This window comes from Amblyomma maculatum, chromosome 10, assembly GCF_055883805.1.
Source record: "Amblyomma maculatum isolate TAMU_Amacu chromosome 10, ASM5588380v1, whole genome shotgun sequence".
Taxonomy (NCBI): Eukaryota; Metazoa; Arthropoda; class Arachnida; order Ixodida; family Ixodidae; genus Amblyomma; species Amblyomma maculatum.
In genome coordinates, this window is record NC_139353.1 from 97,555,959 (window position 1) to 97,579,869 (window position 23,911).

General features: G+C 43.9%; 1 protein-coding gene across 1 annotated transcript in view; it reads right to left on the reverse strand.

The window, feature by feature from the left end:
- Positions 1–307: 307 nt before the first annotated feature.
- Positions 308–23,911, reverse strand: part of LOC146177077 (plancitoxin-1-like) — a 28,373-nt gene continuing 4,769 nt past the window's right edge. The window contains exons 2-7 of the mRNA XM_084581087.1: positions 21,521–21,743; positions 18,812–18,893; positions 13,119–13,283; positions 10,099–10,296; positions 2,441–2,751; positions 308–511 (exon numbers count right to left, since the gene is read on the reverse strand). Of these exons, the coding sequence (XP_084437213.1) occupies positions 389–511; positions 2,441–2,751; positions 10,099–10,296; positions 13,119–13,283; positions 18,812–18,893; positions 21,521–21,743 (1,102 nt within the window). The 3' untranslated portion in view covers positions 308–388. The remainder of the gene's footprint in view (positions 512–2,440; positions 2,752–10,098; positions 10,297–13,118; positions 13,284–18,811; positions 18,894–21,520; positions 21,744–23,911) is intronic.

A 23,911-nucleotide genomic window follows, 5' to 3' on the forward strand; every position in this document is an offset into this window, starting at 1 on the left:
GAAGCACAAGTGCAACAGAAGCACCAGTGCAACGGCGCATTTGGTTGCCATGGTAACAGTGCATGCGCAGTACTGGCCTACTGATCACGCGAAACACGTTTTTGACGAGCGTAGTGTACAGCGCTCGCTACAGAAGCCATCTAATGAAGTGGGCGGATAAAATAACTCATGATTTAGGAACTTGGCGAGTTGCCTATCAAAAGCGTAGGACAGTGTGAACCGGAGATAAGTGGGAGAGCTATTTATACTTCAGTAGACGTAGTGACATTGGCAATGTTTGCATAAGTACAAAAATGACACTTGTGGATGGTATCGGGCGGTCTTCTGTTTAACTCCATTTTATTCCTTTTCTGCGTGACGCTTGTTTCTTGACCTTCGTCGCTGAGCGTCAAGCTGCAGCCACTGTGGTCCTTGGGCACGTGTCGTGAGAGACGACGCTCCCCAGAAGCAAACTGTGCAGCATGGTATTGCGAAAGCACATGGTTTCGCCGCCTCTTGGCAGCTGAGATTGCTGCACAGAACGAAGAGGAGACATTTAGGGCACATTTATGAAACGGGAATCGGCGTCGTCTCGTCACATGCCTAAATTAAATTCATTCAGTCAGTGCACTTCTGAAACATTAAGCTACTATTAACTTCTGTTGCGAAAATAAAGAATTTCAATTAGAATTTTAATTTTTTAAATCCTGTAAATACTGTTAGCCATTCAGTGCACCATGCTCTGTATATATATATACACACGTGTATATTCAAAGCTTATCCGTCCAATCTTATAATACGCAAACGTCGTCTGGTCTCCGTATATGCAAAAAGATGTACCGTCTTTGCCAAAAGTAACCAGGCTGCAGGATCTGCTTCTTGGCCGTATGGCAATAAATTGATACCCTACCTGAAGTTTTAAATCTCTCTAAAGTAAAGGGGGGCACCTCTCCTTACACCTTAATGAGTTAAAATCCTATGGGATTTCTTATTGGCCTTACAATAATAGTGGAGCAAAACATGCAGCCTGTGGTTACTTTTGGCAAAGACGGTACACATGCTTGAATCAGTTCAATGAAAAGCGGCTCGCTTTAACCACCACAGATACAGGTGCACTGACCCTCCCACGAAGCTGCTTTCCCGCGCAGGCCTAGACACATTATCAAGTCGCGTAACACTCAATAGACTCAAGATTTTATATCAAATAATTCATAATGCATTCAACATGGATCCTGCTACTTACGTTAGTTTTAACCGTTCTAGAGAAACCCATCACAAGCACGATTTTACGATAAATTATTACTTTTGTGCTAACAACACATATCATTTTTCTTTCTTTCTTCGAGCAGTAAGAGAATGGAACGCCCCAGATAAATCTATAACTGCGCAGCATTCCTTAGAAAACTTCATGGAGCTTGCAGCCTTATCAGATCATCCACAGTCTGTATTGGTCTTAAGTTTTTGCTCACATCGAGCGTGTACACAGTGTATGATTGTATTAAGGAATATTTTGAGATGTGTCAGAACGCATGCTTTGAAGACCAGTGTTGGCTATCATTCGTCTTCTGTAAGAGTCCCAAGAGAGGACCAATAGTATCAATAATATGTTAATATATATATAGACACGAATTGCTTGTTACTAATTGGCCAGAGTTAAATTCAAACAGGATGTCACACAACTTTTTCGATTATCAATTTTATTCCAACAGTTTCGGATGGTGGGCCGTCTTTCTCCAAAGACAGGGAGCGAGAATTCCTTCTCCCTCTCTTAACAGTGGAGTAATGTGCGGACTTATTCTCCATTCTCAATTCTACCCTGAAGAAGGACGGTGGCGTCCGAAACATGTGGAATAAAATAGATAATCGTGAAAGTTGTGTGATATCCTGCTTTTAAATAAATAAATAAAAAACTATATTTATATATATATATATATATATATATATATATATATATATATATATATATATATATATATATATATATATACATACATACATACATACGAAAGATACGATTGTTACTTTTCACAGTTTCCTTTGTCGACAGTTTCGTGAACGGTCGTCACGAAACTGTCGACAAAATAAACTGTGAGAACGAACATTCGCCTCTGTCGTAATGCTCTACTTTATATATATATATATATATATATATATATATATATATATATATATATATATATATATATATATATATATATAGCAGTTCTGTATTGAACCTTTCGCTGGTCGCAGCTCTCTCCAAAGCGCTGCTCTGAGGTTATATAAAATTATAGAAGTGCTAATCATGGTGCAAACCAACACCCGACTGGAGCAAAATAAGTAATGGCCTGCTTTCATGCTTCAAGTGGCTTGATAAATTAAATCAATCTGAACGATTGTAGAACCATGCAGTACAAAGTTCAGTGTAAGAGGGAACAATGTACCCTTTGGAAACTGGCACTATTGTAAAAATTTATCTCACCATGCGATTCAGAGAGCCGACGCACACATATCCCTGGTCGTCCCCCTCTCCGTTCTCCGAAATAGCTTCCCGTTCCGCCGACGGCGCCTGTCTGGGCAGAGAAATGGCCCACTTGCTATGGTCCTCCGAGTTGTCGAAGGCTAGCGAGGCGTTGCCCGATGCCTGGTCGAAGCGCATCTGCAGTACGTCCAGCACTCGTGGTCCGGCCTCACCGTTGCAGGCCGGTGGGAGCCTGCCGCCCCGGCCATTGCGCCATGTCGAGGCAAGCACGTCAGTCCGTAGCGTCACCCCCAGTGCGGTCTCGTATACATCTACGCAAATGCGACATATGCACATGCTGCCATACTTCTTAATTCATACATATGACGAGTGATACGCAAAAGTGCGGCGGCCTGAATGAGCCAAAGTGAAGCAGTTGCTGACTCTTTTGAAGAACGTGGAAAGTAAAGTGAAATACGTACGAGGTAAAGACTCAGAAATGTTTAGAACTGCTGTGGTTCCTGACAAGAAAATCTGTGAACTAGATGCACTAATAAGTTATCATAGCACGGCAGGTAAATTGAAACCTAAATTTGCGAATAATTTCATCGGCAGCGAAATAATGAGAGCATAACGCAACTTCCAAAGCAAGGACGAACGAACAGTCAAACATCAGTGTACTGACTTCAGTATAGTATTTCGTCCTGAAATTCCATTCAGTGAATATTCGATGCAATTTGAGCGTAACTTAACGAAACGCCAAACCAACAAAAAGTGTCTCAGCCATTTGCTGTCTCAGTGGTATGACCGTGTTCTGTCCTAGCGGCTTTCAAAAGTTTTTGAAGGTTTTCAGTTTTGCCTGTTTCCGCCTTTTAACCTTCCTTTTGGGACCGATGTTACTTTGGTATCCTTTTACTCGTTTCAACTTGTCTTTTAAGCCGGCCAGGTAAGATTTTTTGAGTTACTTTTTCTGTGTGTGTGAACTTGATGGCTCCCAAGGCTTGGTCCTAGGCCAGCCTCTCTATTTGTATGTTGCCTTGTTGGAAATAAATCATTCGGGTGAAGTTGGGGCCGTGGCGTCCGTTTTTTCTGTGGTCATTGCCGTTAACGATACTGTGCTTTCCGTATTAGCAGCCACAAATCCTCAACTAGCCCGGTCAGCCACCCTCTCAGTCGCACTTTATATCTTCTGCAATTTATCAATAGAGAGAGAGAGAGAGAGAGAGAGAGAGAGAGAGATTTTAATCAGAGCTCTCAACTGGCGGGTCCTTGTGCTAATTTCCGCGAAATTGTTGCCGGGGATGGCATGGTTTAGAAGCAGTGTTTTACACCTTACAGAAAACAAGTAACCTGTAGAAATTATTGCATTTTAATATAGCCAATTACAGCGGTTAACTGCAGCCCCCGAAAATTGGCTGATAATTACTGAACAGTAATCGATTACGATTGCGTTACGTTTGATGAAGTTTATTTTCATAACACAAACTTTTCAAGCTGCAATTATCTAGAGCGACCTGCTTGAAGTTTTTAAAATATTCAAGAACAGTTGTATTTCAAATTTATCGTCCCTTTTTTTACAACGTTTCCTCTTGAAGACGTCAGCCGCTACACTAAACAATCTCTACCTGTACCGCTAGATGATAGGGCGGCGTTATACCTTATGAACTCCGTGCGCATCTGCTCGCAGTTAGGAAATGCTTCGATGCCAGCTTGTATTTCCTCTACTACCCACCGCGGTGGCTCAGTGGTTAATGCGCTCGACTGCTGAACCTAAGGACGAATACGTAATCCCAGCCTCGGCGGCAGCTTTTCGTTGTAGGCGTAAAACAAAGCGCCACGTGCTGTGCGATGTCAGCGTTGTTGTTGTGGCTGTAGGAAGAAGGAAAAGAAAATGCACGGGCCTGCTACTGGCTCTGTAGCTGAGCCACCTCCGCTGCCTCGTGCGGACAGAAGAGAAAATAGAGAAGAAGGAAAAGGAAGAGGGAAAGAAAGACGCTCGCCGCAACAACAGCCGTCGTCCACCACCGAAGCGGTGGCGGGTAAAATGATGGCCTACAACAGATAAAAATTCGGTGGCAGGCTAACCCCCGCCGCAAGCGGCGGTGACCTACCTGCCCCAACCCCATCAGGGGAGAACATATTAAGAAGCACAGTTGGTCAAATTTTGCGGAGTACTCCACTGCGGCGTCTCTCGTGGCCTGCGTTTCTTTTGTAAGCGAAACTTTGTAGACCAAGCCGAACCAAATAAAACCGAATGTCCTCTATGAAGCGCTGCGCTTCATTGTTGGCACTTTAGAAAGGCACTGCAGGAAAAGTAGTCGAAAAGCTTAAAAAGTCGAGTGGTTTTTTTTTTTTATTTCCATAGGCGGATTCTTGTGTGGAAACATGGAAAGACTTCTGAATTCTTCCGCCAAAACTGGTGGAGCTCTCGACGTCTCCTTCACTACACACACATTTGACCCTAAACCGAGGAATTGCAACAGGTGCCAGCAGAAGTTACATCAAGAACGAAGATCGCGGAGAGCGCGAAGTGGCAGTCGCCCATGAGCACCGTTATGCGGCCGAACAATCTGGCGCAATTATGTTGCCACAGACGCTTCGCCGCTGTAAGCTTTTCGGCACCGAAGTAATCTCTGAATGGTAATCAGTAGGGGGGAAATAAGCTTTGAAGTGCACAAAATGTTACATTTTGAAAAAGTAATCAAATGATTCCAAAATTACTGAAATATGTAATTAACTTCGAGTAATATAATCTATTCATATTCTATTGTCCAGAAAACAAGTGTTTTCAAATTATTATTTGATATCTTCATTCTGTACACTGATGTAATTTGTATGCCCCTCCTGCTTGGCCGTAAAGGCCTGCAGTATTGAATAAATAAAGATAATCGATTACGAGTTATCAGTTACGTGCAAATCTTATTTGAAGTAAAGTCACACTGGTGGCGAAGGAGCCTTGCGAGGATATGCTCGTGTCGCCTTTCTTAGAATCTAGTGGACCAGCCAGAAGTTTTCCCTCCGTTTTCTGTATTCATTCCATTGGACAGTCGGGATTACGACGGCGAAGAAGAGGTGCATAGATAACTCTTGGTATACTTTCCTCTAAAGCAGTGGCAGTTGGCGCCACCTATCTGTATTCTTCCATCGTTAAATGAGATTCCCCCCTTTTTAAAACAAAGAATGAATGAATATTATCCCGAATTTGAGTGCTAAGATGGCGTTAATCTATTTTTGTCCTGACTTTAAGTCACCAATGTAGCAACGATTTTAAGTATTGACTATTACCGTTGATACATTGACATACCTTAGTTATACTTAAGTATAATGATGTCGAGACACTGACTTTACCAAAATTGTAGTGTCATGGCTCAGGCTTGAGATTCCCGGATCACCTTTTATAATGTAAGACGCCTGTCGTTGTCTTCCAGCTTCCTCGTCTTAAATAATATTTTTCAGCGTTCTCCAAAAACTCATTAGAGAATTTTTTTTTGCATACAGTTGGAATCACTATTTTACTGCAGGAGTCTGTTTAGAAAAAAAAATACTTATTTTGGTGCTGTGAAAAAGGACATTCGTCTAAAATGTCAACACATTTGAGGACACAGACATGGTCAATAACAAGCTCTTAGTAACGGGGGACTATGTCGTGAGTGAGACCAGCAAACGTGTTTCATAATCCCTGCATATCGAAAATTTCGCTGACGAGTCTGCAGCCTGCTTGGGTCAAAAACTGTTGCCTGTGGCCTGTACTGATATCTTGCACATATACGTCTACTGAGTTCAGTACGAACATAGGCCCATATTTCGCTTAATAAAAAAAGCACCTTTACATATTTCAAATTTAAACTATGGACGCCAATAGTGATGCTAACCGTATCGTTAGGGGTTAAGCTAATTTGCAGCTCTCTGGCGAGGTTGTGTGAGCCAAAATTCGACTATTGGTTTGGGTTTCACCACAGGCGGCTTAGCGTTTGGCATAAGCAGCATAATGAACGGACAGACGCGGGATAATGCACCAAATAAAAATGAGCGAGCAACGTAGCAGCTATTATAGTCTTTGTCACAATTTTCTCTCCTTGGTCTTCATAAAGCAATGAAAGCTCTGCAGCTTAGAGTTTTGGCCGATGTATTGTATGCGCTCCATCCCACAGAGTAAGTACATGATGTAAATGCAGCTAAAGAAGAATGTGACAGCTTGAACAAGAAAAAAAAAAGCTTCAAAATGGAAGGTTGAAATGAAAGCCTGAAAGCGCGTAAGAAATGGGTGAGATATTCTCGAACATGGTCTATGTGCTGACGTAAGTTAGACTTGAATCGAGAAATCGCCTGAGCTCTTTTCATGTGCGTCCGCGTGCGATCACAACTAACGAGGTCCTGAACTAGGGACTTAAGCGACAGCGCGAAGCTTAAAGGCTTTAAGCGAGAGCTAGTTCAGCTTTTTCAGACGAAAAGCCGCCGGCGTAGTAACAATAGTATAGAAGTAGTAGTGGTTAGCCCCGCGTGTCGGAAGTAATCGGAAGCTGCTTTAAAAATATCATTTCATGGTAATTTGTAGTTCTATTGATTTAAGATTGATTGGTGCGTGATAGGAGATGACGAGTTAATGAAATCATTGTAATTGATTGGTTAATTAAAAATAAAATATTGAAAATGGGCTCAAGATGTCAAAACGCTCACAAGTCAATGCTTGATAATGTTGCATGAGACAATTAAGAGTAATTTGCTAAATATTTCATTGAAATAATTGAAAAATAAAAGAATTAGTGTATGGTTTTAAAGCTGTGGAAATGCTAAAAATAAAAGTCATGGCTTGATGATGGTAAATAACAAAATTTAATGTGTAAGTGATCTAGTAACTGAAATAATTGAAAAATACAAAATGTTTCAACCATCTAAAACTGCTCAAAACTGAAAGCTAATGTTTGTTGAAGCTAAGTATTGGTGCGTAAAAAATGGAAAAATAAAGTGAGAAACTGGTCCGTGTGTGTGAAACGCTATCGCGTCACACACTTAACGGCAGAGCTTTAGTGTCCCCTAATTATTTTTACTTCAATAAATGTTCTCAGGCCACCGTTTATCTTGTCGCATTAGAAGTCCTGCGCATTCCTTTTTAATTTCTACTAAGGATTAACACGCGTAGGCTCCCTTACCTACTCCTCTCCCTTCCTGTCTCATAACCTTGTCACTTTGAAAACCAGGCTTAGCGCGAAAAAAAAAAAAAACAGGGACAACATGGAACATATGTATTTCATGCCCCTTTTTATTTCGGGAAAATCTAGATTTGGAAATCAGGAGCAACGAACTTGCCCCAGTTCATACTGTTTTAATTACTTATTTAGGAAATATACTAAAGGCATACTATGCCCAAGCAGGAGAGGGCAAGTGCAATCAATGTTATGCAGCTCGCAAAAAAAAAAAAGAACGTCACCTAGAGCCTAATTTATAACTAGAGGGAAAATGCGTCGCACTTAGAACACATCACACTTCAATATGGAGGTGATAAAAACGGCGAATTAGGTTTGGTTTGGTTTGTGGGGTTTAACGTCCCAAAGCGACTCCGGCTATGAGAGACGCCGTGGTGGAGGACTCCGGAACATCGCACAGCACACGGGCACCTTGCTTTTCGCCTCCATCGAAAAGCGGCCGCCGAGGCCGGGATTCGATCCCGCGTCCTTGGGAACAGTAGTCGAGCGCCATAACCACTGCGCCACCCCAGCGGAGGAAAAAAAAAAAAAGAACGGCGAATTGATCGCTAGGGCGTTCGAGGCTCGGATGGTCCGTGGAAGAAAAAAACGAAAGTTTGTGCATATCAATTCATCCAGATACAGGTGATAAGGCAAGACAGTGCTTATGGTGAGATGTTCTGGAGGAAACCTTTTTTTTTTTGTTTTAATAGTTGTCAGAAATAATGTCAAGTCTGAAAAATTTAAGGATTGGAGGAGGGCTAGTCGGGATTTGTTCTTCTGTCAGCTAGCGGATCAAGGCCAGCAAGAAGAACCATAGATGAAGGTGAGTAGATGCGTCTGTGTAGATTTTAAATGAAACGAGCTGCTATTCTGAAGTTTATGTCCCTTAACATATACGGGTCGCACTCTACACATGCATGCTCAAGCGTGGGTATCTTATATGCTTTGTATGCCTCAAGTTTTAACGAGCTTGGGCACCCCACTGTACCGTGTGGTGCCTTAACAACCTCAGCTTTTCACGTGCTGCAGAACATATACTCTTAATGTGCTTTGTCCATTTATGCTAGATGCAATTGCTACTTCTAAGTATTTACAGTCACTTACCTGCTTGACTACGTTTATGTTTATCTTTAATTGAAATTATTATTTGTTAATTTTATTTATAAAGTTCACTATAACAGTCTTCTCAAAGTTGATGGTCATCCCCCATTGATTTCACCATCGTTCCAACAATTGTAAATTTTCGGGAGGGTTACTTGGTTGTAAACCTATTTAATATCTTTTGTAGTTATACAGCCTTCAGTAAGTAATTTAATTGAAACTGTGCGCTGCAGTACATCAAAAAGATCATTTGTGTAAATATTAAACCGTGTAGGCCCCAAAACCGAATCCCGAGGGAAGCCAGAATGAACATCTAATAAAACATAGTTAACATCATCGACAGTAATGAACTGTTTGTGCTTTGTTAGATAAGAAGATACCAATGTGATTTTTATTAGGGACCCCAATCATTTACATTTTTGTTATCAACTTATGTATAACCACTCTTTCGAATGCCTTTGAGTAATTGAAAAAATTGAGTCAACTTGTCCTCCATTAGCTATGAGTTTCGAATTTTATCGACTCTTGTAACTGACACTAGGTTTGGGGAAACCTCGTCAGTAAACATGTTGCGCGTTGGTTAATATTTCGTTCTGTTTAGTTCAGCAACCAATATGTGTTCTAAGAGCTTGAAAACAAAAGTTATGAGATATATGAGATAGGACAGAAATTACTGTCTTCTGCAGCCTTTCCTATAAACACAGCAACAACTCTTGAAGGTTTACGGTCATCGACTACAGTGCCATTCTCTACAAATCAGTCATATAGTATTACTAAAAATGGTGCACAAATTCAGCGAACTTTTAAAGTAACATTAGGAGATAGGAAGCATACCAGAGTGAGACAGATAAATAGCTCGAATTACTGACAATCTAGTGGAAACCAAGAAGAAGAAATGGACATAGGCAGGATATGTAGTGCGAAGAGAGGACATCCGATGGTCGCTTAGGGTAGCAAACTGGATTCCAAGGGAAGAAAAACTAGCAGGGGACGGCAGAACGTTTGGTGGGCGGATGAGGTTAAGAAGTTCGCAGGGGTTAAGTGGATGCAGCTAGCACAGGACCGGGTTAATTGGGGGAATATGGGCAAGGCCTTCACCCTGCAGTGCGTATAATGCGGCACAACGATTTAAGAAAGAAATTTGAAAAAAAAAAGACCCCTCATTCGGCCGTGGTGTTTTCTTAGAATCAAGACGCATAAGTGGGCGTATATAAAAACTTTAAAGCTATCATATTTTTCCATATCGCAATGCGTTATCCTTAACTTATATCAAATCCTTTTTACTAGTCGATGTACTCTTCAGGCATGGTTAGTGTGGTCTCCGTGGCTGGCTGGCTATTAGCACTCTCTCGGTACAACTGAATTGAATGGCGAATCTTAGTGCGTACCAACCCTGTTCGTAGTGCCCGTTCTTGGCAAAGCTGACGAAGGTGGTATTTTCTGCAGTCCTCAACTTGGCCGTCAGCAGCCACGGCTCGGTGTGGATGAAGTGCTTCTGCAGCAGCAACGCCAGCGGAGGGTGCTGAGCGAGCAATTCTTGCGGGGCGTAGCTGTCGTAGATGTGCGGGTGCTGGAGCCGGAGGTGCGTTGCTGCGAAGAGAAATAAGCCCGTGCGTGTTTCCGAGAAGCCTTTAGGGCGTGGGTCCAAGCAGAATGCCTTGCATGTATTTAAAGCTAAATGTGCATGTATGGTTTTGCGTTATCGGCAATCTTTACCCTTTCTGAGAGTGGAAATCATTACAAAGCAGAGTATGGAAAGCGTTCATTTATCTCTTTTGGTTACGGTATTCTAAGTGTGACTGCGTGAAACTCACAAACCGGAACCAAAACATTGAACGAATAGAACTGATGCGCAAGGAATGGGACAGCCTTGGTTTTTTTCAGCAAATATTTATTTTGTTCTAATTCTTATTGAATTCACCTTCACTCATCAATCTGTTCGAATTCGTATTGCATTCAAATTGCGAATATATTTATATTTAATTTCTACTTATTACTCGTTATTGTGCATTGACTCATTTTTGCTTAGCCACTCATGAATTTGCTTTGTTTGCTCAGCAGTCATTATATTCCAGCCTCTCCCTCCTCTCCCGTAAAATCGATAATGATCCAGTAATTTCCTCTCTGCACGTACAGGCTGCCAGCCGGGATGATGACATGTAAAGAGAAGGGAATTTCGCTAAACCGCAGCTGGAAACTGCCACCTGCTATCATCGACAAGTGCAAGCTTTACACAAACGCCGGCGCACGTTTTGCCTTCATGGCTATGCTACTCTTATCACAATGATAAGAACAAGTGATCGATGTGATTGGTGCTGCAGAGTGTTTGTTACTACTACTGCCATTCTCCGAACGGAGCTGCTAGTGAGAGGCTCAGGCCGTTCAAACGTATGGTGTTGACCAGTCCGTCAGAGTGTGACACACTGTCCCCTAGCTCCGGCCGTCTCGGTTCACTCCCGCACTCACGGACTTCCACAGGCTGAGGGGACAAGCAATCAGAGCTGCAGCTTCGCCCCCCCGCCTTCCCCCTTGAAAATTTGAATATTGCTTTTGTTGCGCTAACAAATATCTACTAAGCTTGGTGAGCCCACAGACTCCCAACATTTCCTCACTAAACGGCCTTCAAGATTGCGAGCAAATTTATTATACTTAACCATGCTGGTAGTTTTATCGCAGTAAAAGAAATAGTTCCTGTGCGCGGGTTTGAAGATAGTCTTGCCGTTTTCGCTTCCAGAATTCAAACAAATTTGAGTCCTATCGCGAGAAGGCGAATTGTCGGTATAAACTTTCGGTTCAATATATTGAGAAATCTTGAACTAAACTTTTGTTAGGGAGAGCGCAACACGCTCTCTTCTAGCAAACCAAATTTTCCCCTTACCTGACGAAACTGAGATCACTTCTTTCCCCGAGTCTCCAAACTTGAGTCCTAAACTGACCTTCCATAAAGGATGTAGGCCTAAGTTTGTGCTGCACTGAGAGCTAAGGAATGTCCTCTACTGCCTTTGAAACGCGAGCCGTTTCAGTACTATACTACGACAGCACCCCATGAATACTTTGGTAACAGCTAAACAGAACGGTAACAGCAACTTTTAGTGAACTGTATAATTTAAACCTCAGATAGCGATTTTCCGGTCGTTGTCAATAGACGCCCTCGCCGCCTTGTCAATGGCCATTCATAAACCATCAGTACAGCAGTCTCTGGCTAATGTAGCATCCATTACCAAAAGGAACTGCGTGCTCAATTGCGTGTCTTTTAGAAATTCTTTCTTTAACATTCCGAATAAATTGAAATTGTTCCTGGTGAAATTACGTTGTTAATGCCGCTGAGTCTTCGATGACATGATGATCTTTTTCTTTTGTATCTTAATAAATGGACAGTACGTGTTTCCTAGTTTCTGTAGCCTCTCATACGCGACAGTATATATCAGGTGTGTTAGCAGCTACCTGGCGCTGTCACTCTCGGATTCGATGGTTTATGTAGGCCAGAAGTTTTATCGAACATTAATAATATTTTTAAAGAAGAATCACCGGTCTTCATTATCATCCACCTAGCGAAGCTTAAGAATCGATGCCTAGTCCATTGTTCATTCGACGTGCAAGCAACGACCACGGCGCTATTCAAACTCCCTCTTAGGCAGTGGCCCACTTGCTACAAGTGCGTTTATGCGAAACCAAGAAAAAGGTAAATGCATGAAAAAACACTTTTATAAGGTATGTGCTACCAGGCTACGTAGTCCTTGTCATAAACAGGAGTAAGGCTACCGCGCCTTGTGACACCTTGATTTTTCCGTATGATGAGAGATCGAAGTTGGCGCACTAGAAATAGAGATAAAGACGTCCCGTGCCCCCAGCTGATGTCATAGTGATTAACAACCGCAGCAGTAAAGGCGATGGTTAGCAGGTTGATAAGCTGCCCAGGTTGGTGCGTTTCGCTGAGGCAGTGAACAGCGTACAGAAAAGAACAAGACAGGCACTGAGCTCACGCACAAACCTATGCTTCAGTGTTTCTTCTTTTGTACTGCTATGCATGCTTTTCACTTCACACTTTTGCTAATTACGAATGTTTTCTTTTCGCTACATTTTTTTTATTTGTTATGGAGTGCTGATGCAAAATTGCACGATTTCCATTTGAGGCATGTCGTTACTGCCATTTCCGTAGCCCCAATAACCCGAGGGAATTAAACCTATTCCTCTTTTTTTTTGGCCATGGCTTGTGGTCGGAATTTGCGAGGCTATACTTATGTCAGATTTACTCATAGGGGTGCTTCGAAGATGCCTTGTTATCTTTCTAAAGGTTCTGCTTTTTTTCAGCTAACAGAGCAGTTAACAGACTTTCGCGTAACAACCCAATTGGAACTGGCGAAGAATCGCCACCCACCTGCGCGTGTCCTAGGGATGTGCAAATGGCCTACCGATGGTGTCCAGCTCGCCGGTGGGGAAGGAGACGCACAGGGCCACTTGTCCGTACTCGCGGCCCGTGTTCGGGTAGACATATCGGCCGCTGTGCAGGGAGCCTGGGAACTCAGGTACGCTGTGCAGTAGCCACACGCCGGACGCCTCGTCGAACAGGATTACGCCTGCAAGGAGTGGATGCGTAGCCAACCGCTTCAAGAATGGATCATTATCTGGTGGGAAGTGATTTTAATAGCTACACAGCAAGCGATGTTTCCAATGTGCTGTCGCCTGATAGCGAAGTTACGTTTGTTTTGATGTGAAAATAAGAAATGAGGTGATGATTTATTGGCGGTCAACATGAGGTGTAATAAGTGTGCTTCCTCTAGGACTACCGGGGCAGTACATCTGATAGGTCCGCTGATTGAAGCTGAGTACATAGTCTGGCAGGCGCATGCCGTAAACATGCTTCTTCTGGAAGGAACACGTCGAACTAGCAAATCACACTCACAGGTAGGGAGGAGGGATTATTGCAATTCGTGAATTGGAGAGTGGAGCGAGCGGATAAAAAGACATGCTTGTATATTTTTTTGTTTGAGCAGTTATCCCACAGCCTTTTTGGTCACAGCAACAATGCACGTCCCCATGCTTATCACCAATGCAGAGCCTCTTTACCTTTACTATTAGCGATTTTAAAACGCCAGCACCAGCATCGGATGCTACTGACTATACTCTGGGTTGACTGCCGAGCAGAGAACTTCTGACCCCTAAACTGGCAGCAACAAACGACTGTTACCCTGTCACGTTCCATGGGATTCCTGCTGACGGCATCGGGTAAGTGAAACACGTATACTAAGGAACAACTTCGCCTTTGCGGCAGAAGCTACAGACGCCTAACGCACAATTCACTCCATTGCTGAGCTCAGTCGATCAAGGTATTCCGCAGATACACCTTTGCAATAATACAACAATGTAGTATAATTACCAGCAATATTAATACTGATGAGTACAGCATTTGTTTAACACGCTGTGTTCGCACTGCGCCGCCTGTCTGCAATGCCACGAATCGTAGGTACACGGCGTCTGCCGCGTCGCCCCATCAGTTCCGGCAGGCCCTAGAAGTGAGCTTGTATCGACAACGAATGTCGTTTAGAACATTAATTAGCCATGAATTTAGGTTCGCATAGGAATTCATCGACGCAAAGGGACACATCTCAGCGTAGCTGGTGGCTCAAAAACTAGTAATTTGACCTAGAAGGCAGAACGCCAAGGTGCCCAATAACTCCAGATAGATGTACCAGAACTGCTTGGTGCAACATCATTGCGAAAAAAGCTATGCTTGGTTAGCTTTGGCTGCAGAGCCACAGAAAGCTACTCCGGAGCATTCGCAAATCCAGATCATTGCTTGCCACATAGCCACCTGCGCTAGAAATCACGTGTTGAAGTCGAGTGTAACAATGGGCTGAAGTTATCCGATGTTTGTGCACAAAATGGCCTATATGTTTTGAGCTGGGGCTGCTGCCATCATAAGAATGGCATTACGAAGAAAAAATAAAAAACTAAAGTCGAAATCGCCTTTCTGCATGCTTTTTTTGTGCCTACTCGGGGGAATGCCCGCACTGTTTGTTTTGTCGTTTCCTCAGGCAAGCAGAAGACCTTCCATAGTTACAGCGCGAAAGACAGGAGAAGAGAGGAGGCAGAACACAGCGGTGACTTGCAACTGAAGCCTTTATTGGCAAATAAACCAGCATAATATCCCCATTTGTGACCAGAACTGGAAACGTGAAGATGCAAGTTCCTGCATACGAATCAGCAATGTTCAAAAAAGAAAAAAAAAACTTGCACGTGTCAACATTCACATTTAAGATTGGCTCTCTCTTTCTCTGACAAAGCTAAGAAGGCACGCTTATACGTTCCTAGTAAAGCCGTGGTATCAAGGCGTCAGATTTCTCCTTCAAGCCCCACGGGTTCCTCCTGCCAAAGTTAACTCCTGGTGCAGAGGCTCTTAATAATTGTTTTCATCGTCACTTTCATCTTGCAGTCTCTGCAGTGCTTTGCGATGTGCGCTGCGGTGGCAACACGTGAGATGCTGCATTCGTGTTCTTTTAAGCTTTCTTTCAGACAACAACCCGTTTTACCGAAGTGCTTCTTTCCACAAGGCACTGACAAGTAATAAATCACTACTTCCTGGCAAGGGATGAAACATTTAGTGTGCCTCTTCGAGTTGCTTTGAGCTTCACTGTTCCACGCATTCACTTTCTTGAGTAGATTAGACAGTCTCTTAGGTCTCGGAAAAACAATTTCCCTCCCTGGGCGCTTCCCAATTCTTCTTAGGTCGTGTGAGCACAGGTGCAGATATGGCACGAAAGACAAACTCTCTTTTCTTTTTGTCAGTATTAGGTTTTCTATTTATTGCTGTCCTTAGCTTATTCAGCAGTTTTTCTGCGACGAAAACAGAAATATTCGAAAGTTGACTGGCCTGAGCGTATCGACATACTTGGCTTTGGAAGCTTTTCTCCAGCCTGTGTTCATATATCATTTGCACCGCGTTGTTAAAAACCAAGTGAACGATTGCTCTGTCCTGTTTTCTTGTCCTGTCCTTCGCGTTTAAGGTATGGAAGCTCTTCACCAACCCTCCCAAAAACTTACTTGGTCGAAGTAAAAACTCGTCCCCAAGTACGTTATGGGTAAAATAGCAGCACCTGAAAAATAGCGTCCGTGTCCGCGGTCGTTCTGACCATTTCGCTTGGTAGAACTTGTTCCTTCTAAGTAATCATCTGTTTACCTAGTAATCACTAAGTTAATGTCGCATGATTATGTTGTACTCACGTAGTTTTGTTTTGTAGCCGCACTGCGACAGAGGACTGAATTTGCGCTAAAGCTTACAGTAACATTTCCAGGTAATTGCTAATAGAATCAGGACAACCTTAGACTGCAATCAAGCAAAGGATCAAGCAGGGTTTCGGAAACGATACTCTACTATCGATCATATCCATACCATCAATCAGGGGATAGAAAAATGCTCGGAATATAATCAGCCCTTATATATAGCATTCATTCATTACGAAAAAGCATTTGACTCAGCTGAAACCTCGGCGGTTAGGCAGGCATTGCGAAATCAGGGGGTAGACGAGCCGTACGTGAAAGTGCTGGAAGATATATATAGTGGCTGCACAGCAACCATAGTTCTGCAAAAGAAAGTATCAAAATTCACATAAAGAAAGGTGTTAGGCAAGGAGACACAATCTCCCCAGTACTATTCATAGCTTGTTTAGAGGAAGTATTCAGAGACTTGGAATGGGAGCAGTTAGGGATAAGGGTAGATGGAAAATACCTCAGTAATCTGCGATTTGCTGATGACATTGCCTTGCTAAGCAACTCGGGGGATGAACTGCAAATAATGATTGATGACCTAGACAGGAAAAGTAGAAAGGTAGGCTTGAAAATCAATATGCAGAAGACTAAGGTAATGTTCAACAGCCTCGGGAAGGAACAGCAGTTTACATTAGGTAGCGAAATACTGGAAGTAGTAGGCGACTATGTCTACTTAAGACAGGTAGTAACCGCAGATTCGGACCACGAAAAGGAAATAACAAGAAGAATAAGATTGGGATGGAGCGCATTTGGCAAGCACTCGCCTATTATGACTAGCAGCTTACCGGTATCGCTCAAGAGGAAAGTATACAACAGTTGCATCTTGCCTGTACTCACCTATGGGGCTGAAACGTGGAGGCTAACCAAGAGAGTTCTACTTAAGTTGAGGACAACCCAGAGGGCTATGGAACGAAAAATGGTAGGGGTAACGTTAAGAGATAGAAAGCGTGCAGAGTGTGGCAGAGAAATAACTCAAGTTACCGACATTCTAGTAGAAATGAAGAAGAAGAAATGGACATGGGCAGGACATGTAGTGCGAAGAGAGGATAACCAATGGTCGCTGAGGGTAACAAACTGGATTCCAAGGGAAGGAAAGCGTAGCAGGGGGCGGCAGAAAGTTAGGTGGGCGGATGAGATTAAGAAGTTCGCAGGGGTCGAGTGGATGCAGCTAGCACAGAACAGGGTTAAGTGGAGAAATATGGGAGAGGCCTTCGCCCTGCAGTGGGTATAATCAGGCTGATGAAGAAGAAGAAGAAGAACATTTCCAGCTGTTTTTACATTGCTGTAAATAATATATAATGCGGATAGCATTTCTGTGTGCTCCAGCGGCTTCCAGTTTCGCACCCAGCATGGCCGCATGCGCATGATGGTGCGCACAGCACTAGGAAGATGTAATGGTGGGCACATTTTGAAAAGAATAGCTTGAGGGTAAGACGCACATGAGTAGGTCATATTGCAAGGATGTATCTTGGCATTGTCTTCTCGTCCTCCATTCATCTCCTTTTCCTCTGCTGCTTACTTTCTTTGAATAATCTCTGGATTCAAATCTACAAAATGAAGTTGTGAAACTATAAACTGGATGTTTGTCTCCTGTCTGCTTTTTTCAAGCTTACCGCTATCACATAGTATTATGTAGCCAGCCGGTCAGCAAAGGCTGACTGCGAATTGATCTAGAATGATCGATTGGTTCAGGTAGATCAGCACAAGCGCAAAATGACGTTGTTGCAAGGTTCCCTCATTAAACATTCGCTTTCGTTATTTTGCGGCACCACACACTGGCCTTCCTAATGAAATACGAAGGCTGCCTGCTGCATAGAATGGTGCGTTGTTCAATGACGATTTGGCCTGACCACCATAAAGGTGTCGAAACGTGGCTTTGGAATTCTGAGCACTAAAAATTGTTTGCGAAAATACAGGTTTATGTTTGTTATTTGTCACAGCAACATTTCATGCCACTCTTGTCCGGAAACCAAAGCCGGCAGTACAGAAAGGCAGCGTTTCACTCCTGAAGAGATTGAGAAAGCACAATAGTGAAGTTCTGGCTAACGGACAATGCTAAGAGCCGGAGCCAGCTTCGGTTTGTTAAATATAATAGCCTCCATGACTTACTGAAACATAGCAAAAACCTCACCTCCACTACGGCGTCTCTCATAGCCTGAGTAGCTTTGGGACGTTAAACCTCACAAACCAAACCAAACCATCACCTTATGCCATAAGACAAGTCTTTTAATAAAAGAAAAAAAAAGCGCGGAGTCAGCTTAGCAAAATTTGATGAGACTGCTCTCTAGTAATAAAGAAATAGTGCACACAAAGGTTTGAAAGAGCCGGCAGTGGCCTCCCAACATGCTGCCGGGCTGACTGGGGCATTTTAGTCTGAGTGCGATTTCGTGCAGCTCAGGCCGCGCATCTAAGAACACAGTTGCACATGTCAATGAATTTTGAATTGAGGTTATCCAGGTAGATCAGCCAGAAGTGGCTAGTCGCTATAGTCCACTCGCATTCGACAAAGCATTGAAAATCCCTCATCACCACCTAGAAATTGAAACACGACATGAATAGACTAAAGTGCCGCGAGATATTCCGATCGGAAGGCCATCTTTGTTTATGATGAGCTGTGCAGCCAGACACATAGCGGTTCTCGCTGTAGTGAACGGACGTGAGGAATTGCTAGACCGTTGTTACTCCTGCCTCTATCGCCTGAAACGCAGAAACGTAACATGTCTAGCTCTACACAGGCCCCGACTTCTTTGTATCCTTCTGCTTAATGCATCTATTCCAGTATCTTCGTAGCTAGAATTGTCGGGTTCTCTCATATTGTTTATCTCTACGGAATATGTACCTTTTGTGTGGCCATAGGTGATGTCAGTGATAGCTTCGTTGTCATCCGGAGGCTGGTCGTTGTACGCCACGTAGGCCACGTTCTGCGAGGAAAAAATGAGAGCGAGGATCGCCTTGTTAAAAAGAAAAGCTTTTGAGAGAAAGCTGTGTTCAGACGTTCCCATTTCCTGCAAGACATCCATCCGCACAATAAAAGAAATAAGAGACGCCGAAGTAGTTTGAAGAGTTGAGCCGACACCGCTGCCACGTGGAAATGATACACCCAGTCCCCATAAAAAGTACACAGCTCAAGTGGATTGCTTCTGAGCCCCGCAGCGCACCTCGTTTTGAAACCTCGGCAGCCACATGCACGCGATAACCGGAGGACATAGGGTCCGCATAATCCTACATGTCGGAGTGCTAGATGTGCTAGGCAGCTCCGCTAGCAGCCTAGAAGCAAAGGTTTCAGGTTGTATGTTTTTGACAAGGACTGCACATTGCTACTAAGGAATTGTTTTATTGTGACTAATCAGCAAGTTCATTTGATGGGCTAAATAATGGTACTAAGTTTTAGTGCTACTTAAGGTGTAGTACGTCTTTAGGATAGCTGGTAAGTAGTGCTAATTAGTAAATTTGTTTTAGTTAAGTGTTACTTTACTGTAACGCCCGGCTCATTTAAACTGAACAAATAGTCCAGTGTGGTGCCTATAGGCAGCGCGCTCAGTTCGCAATACAAGCAAAATGTGTAGCGGTTTGATTCCGCTTGGCTCAGCTCTTCTTCTCCGCGAAAGTTCATCTATTACATCAGAGAGAATTCGTAATTGAGGTTTCACGGAGGTTGTGATTTTAAGCATATCAGAACCCCATGGAATACCCCGCAAACCAACAAGCCGATTGGCTATGAAATTATCTGACTGGTCGAATGGTTGATGATATCTCAAGGTCATGTTTGATGGCACTGTGTATTACGCCACGATACCCCGTGACCATTCTCAACGAATACGAGATTTTGTTGTGGCAGGTACAGGATTCCAGTGGACCAAACAGAGATTCCGCAATCAAGAATGTGTGCCTTGGATAGTCTGCGCTGTGTCTCGTGTGGTGTAACGTCATAAACAGCGACTACAGAAGTCGTCTACAGCTTATATTACGTGTATTATCAATATTTGGTATTACGAATGTCGTAATTTGGTCAGCCTGATGCTCATTGCCATGTAGAGTACGGTATTTGGGCTGAATGTTGCTGACGTGCGCAAGTGGACAGAACCTGTGAATCCCATTTTCTCCTGTTTTTTTTTTCTACCTCGGGAGAAACAACACTGATTTTCAAAAACAAACAAATATTTGAATTCGTAGACAAATTGCAAGGCGCTTCCAGAAACCACTGACTCGTGTAGTAAAGATAAAAAAAAGTATCCGGCTAACTCTGCGCTGCTTTATGAGATTCGCTGCGAAATATATGTTAAAATGCAGCACTTTATATTGCCTCGGTACTATAGTATATGAGAGTCAAATGTGAGTAAATGCTAAACTAGATCCGGTATTTAGTATACTTAATTATCTGACAGTGCTCAGTGACCTCTATCAACGAAAGCCAAACCTTGAATATACTGTGCGCCGCAAAATTCTTTCCGAGTCTTAAACTTCTCGCGGTTAGTACCTATTTTCGGTATTGTTTGATAGTTTGTCTGCATTTTGAAAGCCAAGCAGAGCAGCGCCCTGTGATTTGCCGGCCGGTCGAATAACTGTTTTTGTAAAATACAGGTGCCCAGTGAAGGTAGCGGGACTATCATTGTAATATACCGGAAGTTTTAAGAACGCCGCTGCGTATAAAGAAAAGTTGCCTGACATAAAAAAGCGGCATTTCTAGAACAATAATACTATAGTCTGTATGAACTTCAGAAAGTATGCGAGTAATGTTAACAGGTTGATTTATTAAAGTTCTATGGCAGTTGTATCACAACAAGATGCCAGCTGGCTGCAATCTAGACCTTTAGCTTTCCTCTAGCAACAGCCGGATGTTTCTCGGAAGTTTGAAAAAAAAAAAGAATAGGCGTTGGCGTTGCAGTTGAACAAATTTTGTGCCTTCCTTCTCACGCAATTCAAAAATTATGAAGGAGTGCTTGGCGTGCAAAGGCGCGCCCTCCAGTCAATATCACTCTGTGGTGCATGTGCTTGTTTACCACTGTAAAAAACGCGATGTTGCCCTCATCGCGTGCTCGCTGCTCCAGACAGCTTTTCTTCCTGCTTGGACAAACAAAGATATATATTGTAAGACGGTGACGTAATACGTGTATTTGCATATCTGGCGGGCTCTAGCCGTCGCACAGAATACTACAGATATATCCTAGTGTAGATTGCACGAAGAAAGCGCTGGTGGATCGTATGATTGATTTTAGCCGCGTCAAAGGGTACCAAGTTAGAGCAACTAAAAGAGTAGTCTTGATGGCCATCACACTCTTCAACGCTGCTGACATCGCGAATGTCTATACAAAGAGCTATTGAAATGCTTTGTTGTCCTGGATAGAGGGTGCACCTACTCATGAGATGCGTGAAGGCTCACTGAGATCCAAGCGCGAATTTGTTTTTACAAAAGCTGTAAGCGAATTCCGCCCTCTAGCGACAAAGGTCATTAACCACTCTTCAAGCAGAGCAATTATTTGCTAATTATGACACGCATCTTGACCTTTCCTTGAACGCGAGGCTACAAAGGTTCCGGATGGTGTCTCACCGTGCCTGACTTGTTCGTAACGTAGAGTGGGGCCAGCGTGTTGGCGAGTGCGCCGCCGGGCTCAGTCACAGAGTGAGGGGAAAGGGGCCACTTAGAAGTCGTCGCTTGTGTCCGCGCGTCGATGTAGAAGTACTCGTCACCTCCTCGTACTGTAGTGGAAGCTTTGTTGAACGCCACTGAGGCCGCCTGGGAGGCCTCTTTGGGCATCTTGTACATGAAGAACCTAGGACATATGCAAGAGTAATTGGATCAATGAGAAACAACAAAATTCTATCAGAGTCGGCCCTTTCACGGCACGAAAACGGGACACGAATAGCGGTCCTCTTAATTTCTTGATCTACCCCATGTAAGCTATCTTCAAGGATCACCAAGAAGTCTCCCTCTCTCTCTCTCTATCTCTCCCTCCTCACACACACACAAGCACAAACACAAACACACCCACACGCACACGCACACACACACATACACACACAACACACACATGCACGCACGCGCGCACGCATATCTGTTGCACGTGCTGATTGCGAGCGTCAGCTGGCAAGGCCGCGGTCTGGACCTCTATGAAATGTGATCTGCTGTAGGAGGTATTCAAGCGACGTCATTGGCGCTATTTTGTGTTTTAAAACACATCTTCAGCAGTGCAAGCCGAAACAAATAGCAATAAGCCGATTTGATGTGACTGCAGTCTTTTACCGTGCTTGATTCCCCAAAAATGGGCACCGCTGTGAGATAGGTGCATACTCCCTATACACAAAGAGAATAACTTTCGGGCTATCTTTCGCGAACTCCGAAAGGGGCGAATTCAAGGGAAGAAGGGCATTTTTATATTCTTCGGCAGATTCCAGCTTCGAAGACAATGTCGGCAGAAAGCTTTTGAAGCGCAGTGCCACTTGGCTACGGTATATGACGGTTGCTAAGCACTGCGGTCCTGAATAGCTTTGTGATAAAAATTATTCAAAGAAAAGCTTAACAATGCGTTACTTCTCGGAGAGAGTAGGCTCAGGACTTTGCCTCGTAGTGAAAATGAAAGCACGAGACAATGAAAGATAATCAGCATAGACGGGCGCATATACGCTCGGCTGCTATTTGTCGTTATCGGCAGCCTGGCAACTGTCGTCCGAGCTCCACTTTGCAAATCGAAGCGTTACTACCGCTATTTGCTCCCAGCTTTTCTTTCAATCTCCTTGCCGATATGACTGGTCCGTTCTAAAGTTAAACGCGCGTGAATGCCCTCGCTTGCTGGGAAGTTGTGGGACAAGCGGAAGTCGCCGGAAAAAAAAAATGAAGCTGTTTCCACGGCAACTAAATGTGCAGTAACTGCCACACCCTCGCTGTATACCAGAACAGAGCGTAGAATACTCCGCCGTGGTGGTGCAATGGTTGGGGCTCTCGACTTATATGCCCGAGGATGAGGGATCGAATCCCGGCCGCGACGGCCGCTTTTTGGAGGCGCAAAGCAAAGCGCCTGTGTGCTGTGCGATGTCAGTGCACGTTGAAAACCCCAGTGTGGTCAAAATTTCTAGAGCCCTCCACTACGGCGTCTCTAATAGCCCTACTCGCTTTGGGACGTTAAATCCCGCAAACCAAACCAACCAAACCTGAGCCGAGAATAAAAATGTGAGGGAACCAATGCAAGACAACGACGCGCCGCGGTAGGGAGTTCCTGAAAAATATTGATTTATCTTGGCCCGTTAAAGTGATATCACATCGCAAAGCTCAGATAAGATTTGCATTTAGACTACATCAAAATGTGACCGCCACAGCTGCATTTACTGTTGCAGCTGCAGCGTTTTTTTGAGGTGGGATTCTCAATGTTATGTCCTCTCGACCAGAGGTTTGAGTTCGTTCTATAGGCTCCCAAAGCATCGCTGGGCGGCGCTGCGGCTCCTGATGGGCAACGCCATCTGTGGCAGAAAAACACACACTGGGACGCCGCCGGCTCGGCTCGCTGCCTTCGCGACGTGCGCCGCGCGCTTTCCCTCGAACGAGCACGCGCCCTGACGCGCACCCGCAGGCGCATCGCGACATGTCGCCTGCATTCCGTCTTGATGATTGGACAACCTGCCGCGTATTTCCATGGAGGAAACGTAATTATAGGCGAGAAAATTTTTATTCACGTCTGCACTGTAAAGCAGACGACAGACGGCGATGAGTAAATATTGATTGTGAATGCGTTTCCCACGTTAGCGAAAACGTAGGAAGTTTATCTCGAGGTAAGTCAGCTATGTAGCTATATTGTCGTATATTGTCACGTAGCCGTTTAGGCCCGTAACCAGAAGGTTGCTTTTAATAGGGGGTTGATCTAGCAGGCACAGGAGAGCAGGTCCAGAACACCGAGTGACAGCAGCCAACGCCAACTTCTCTTTGAACGCCACGGAGCCACTTCGAGTC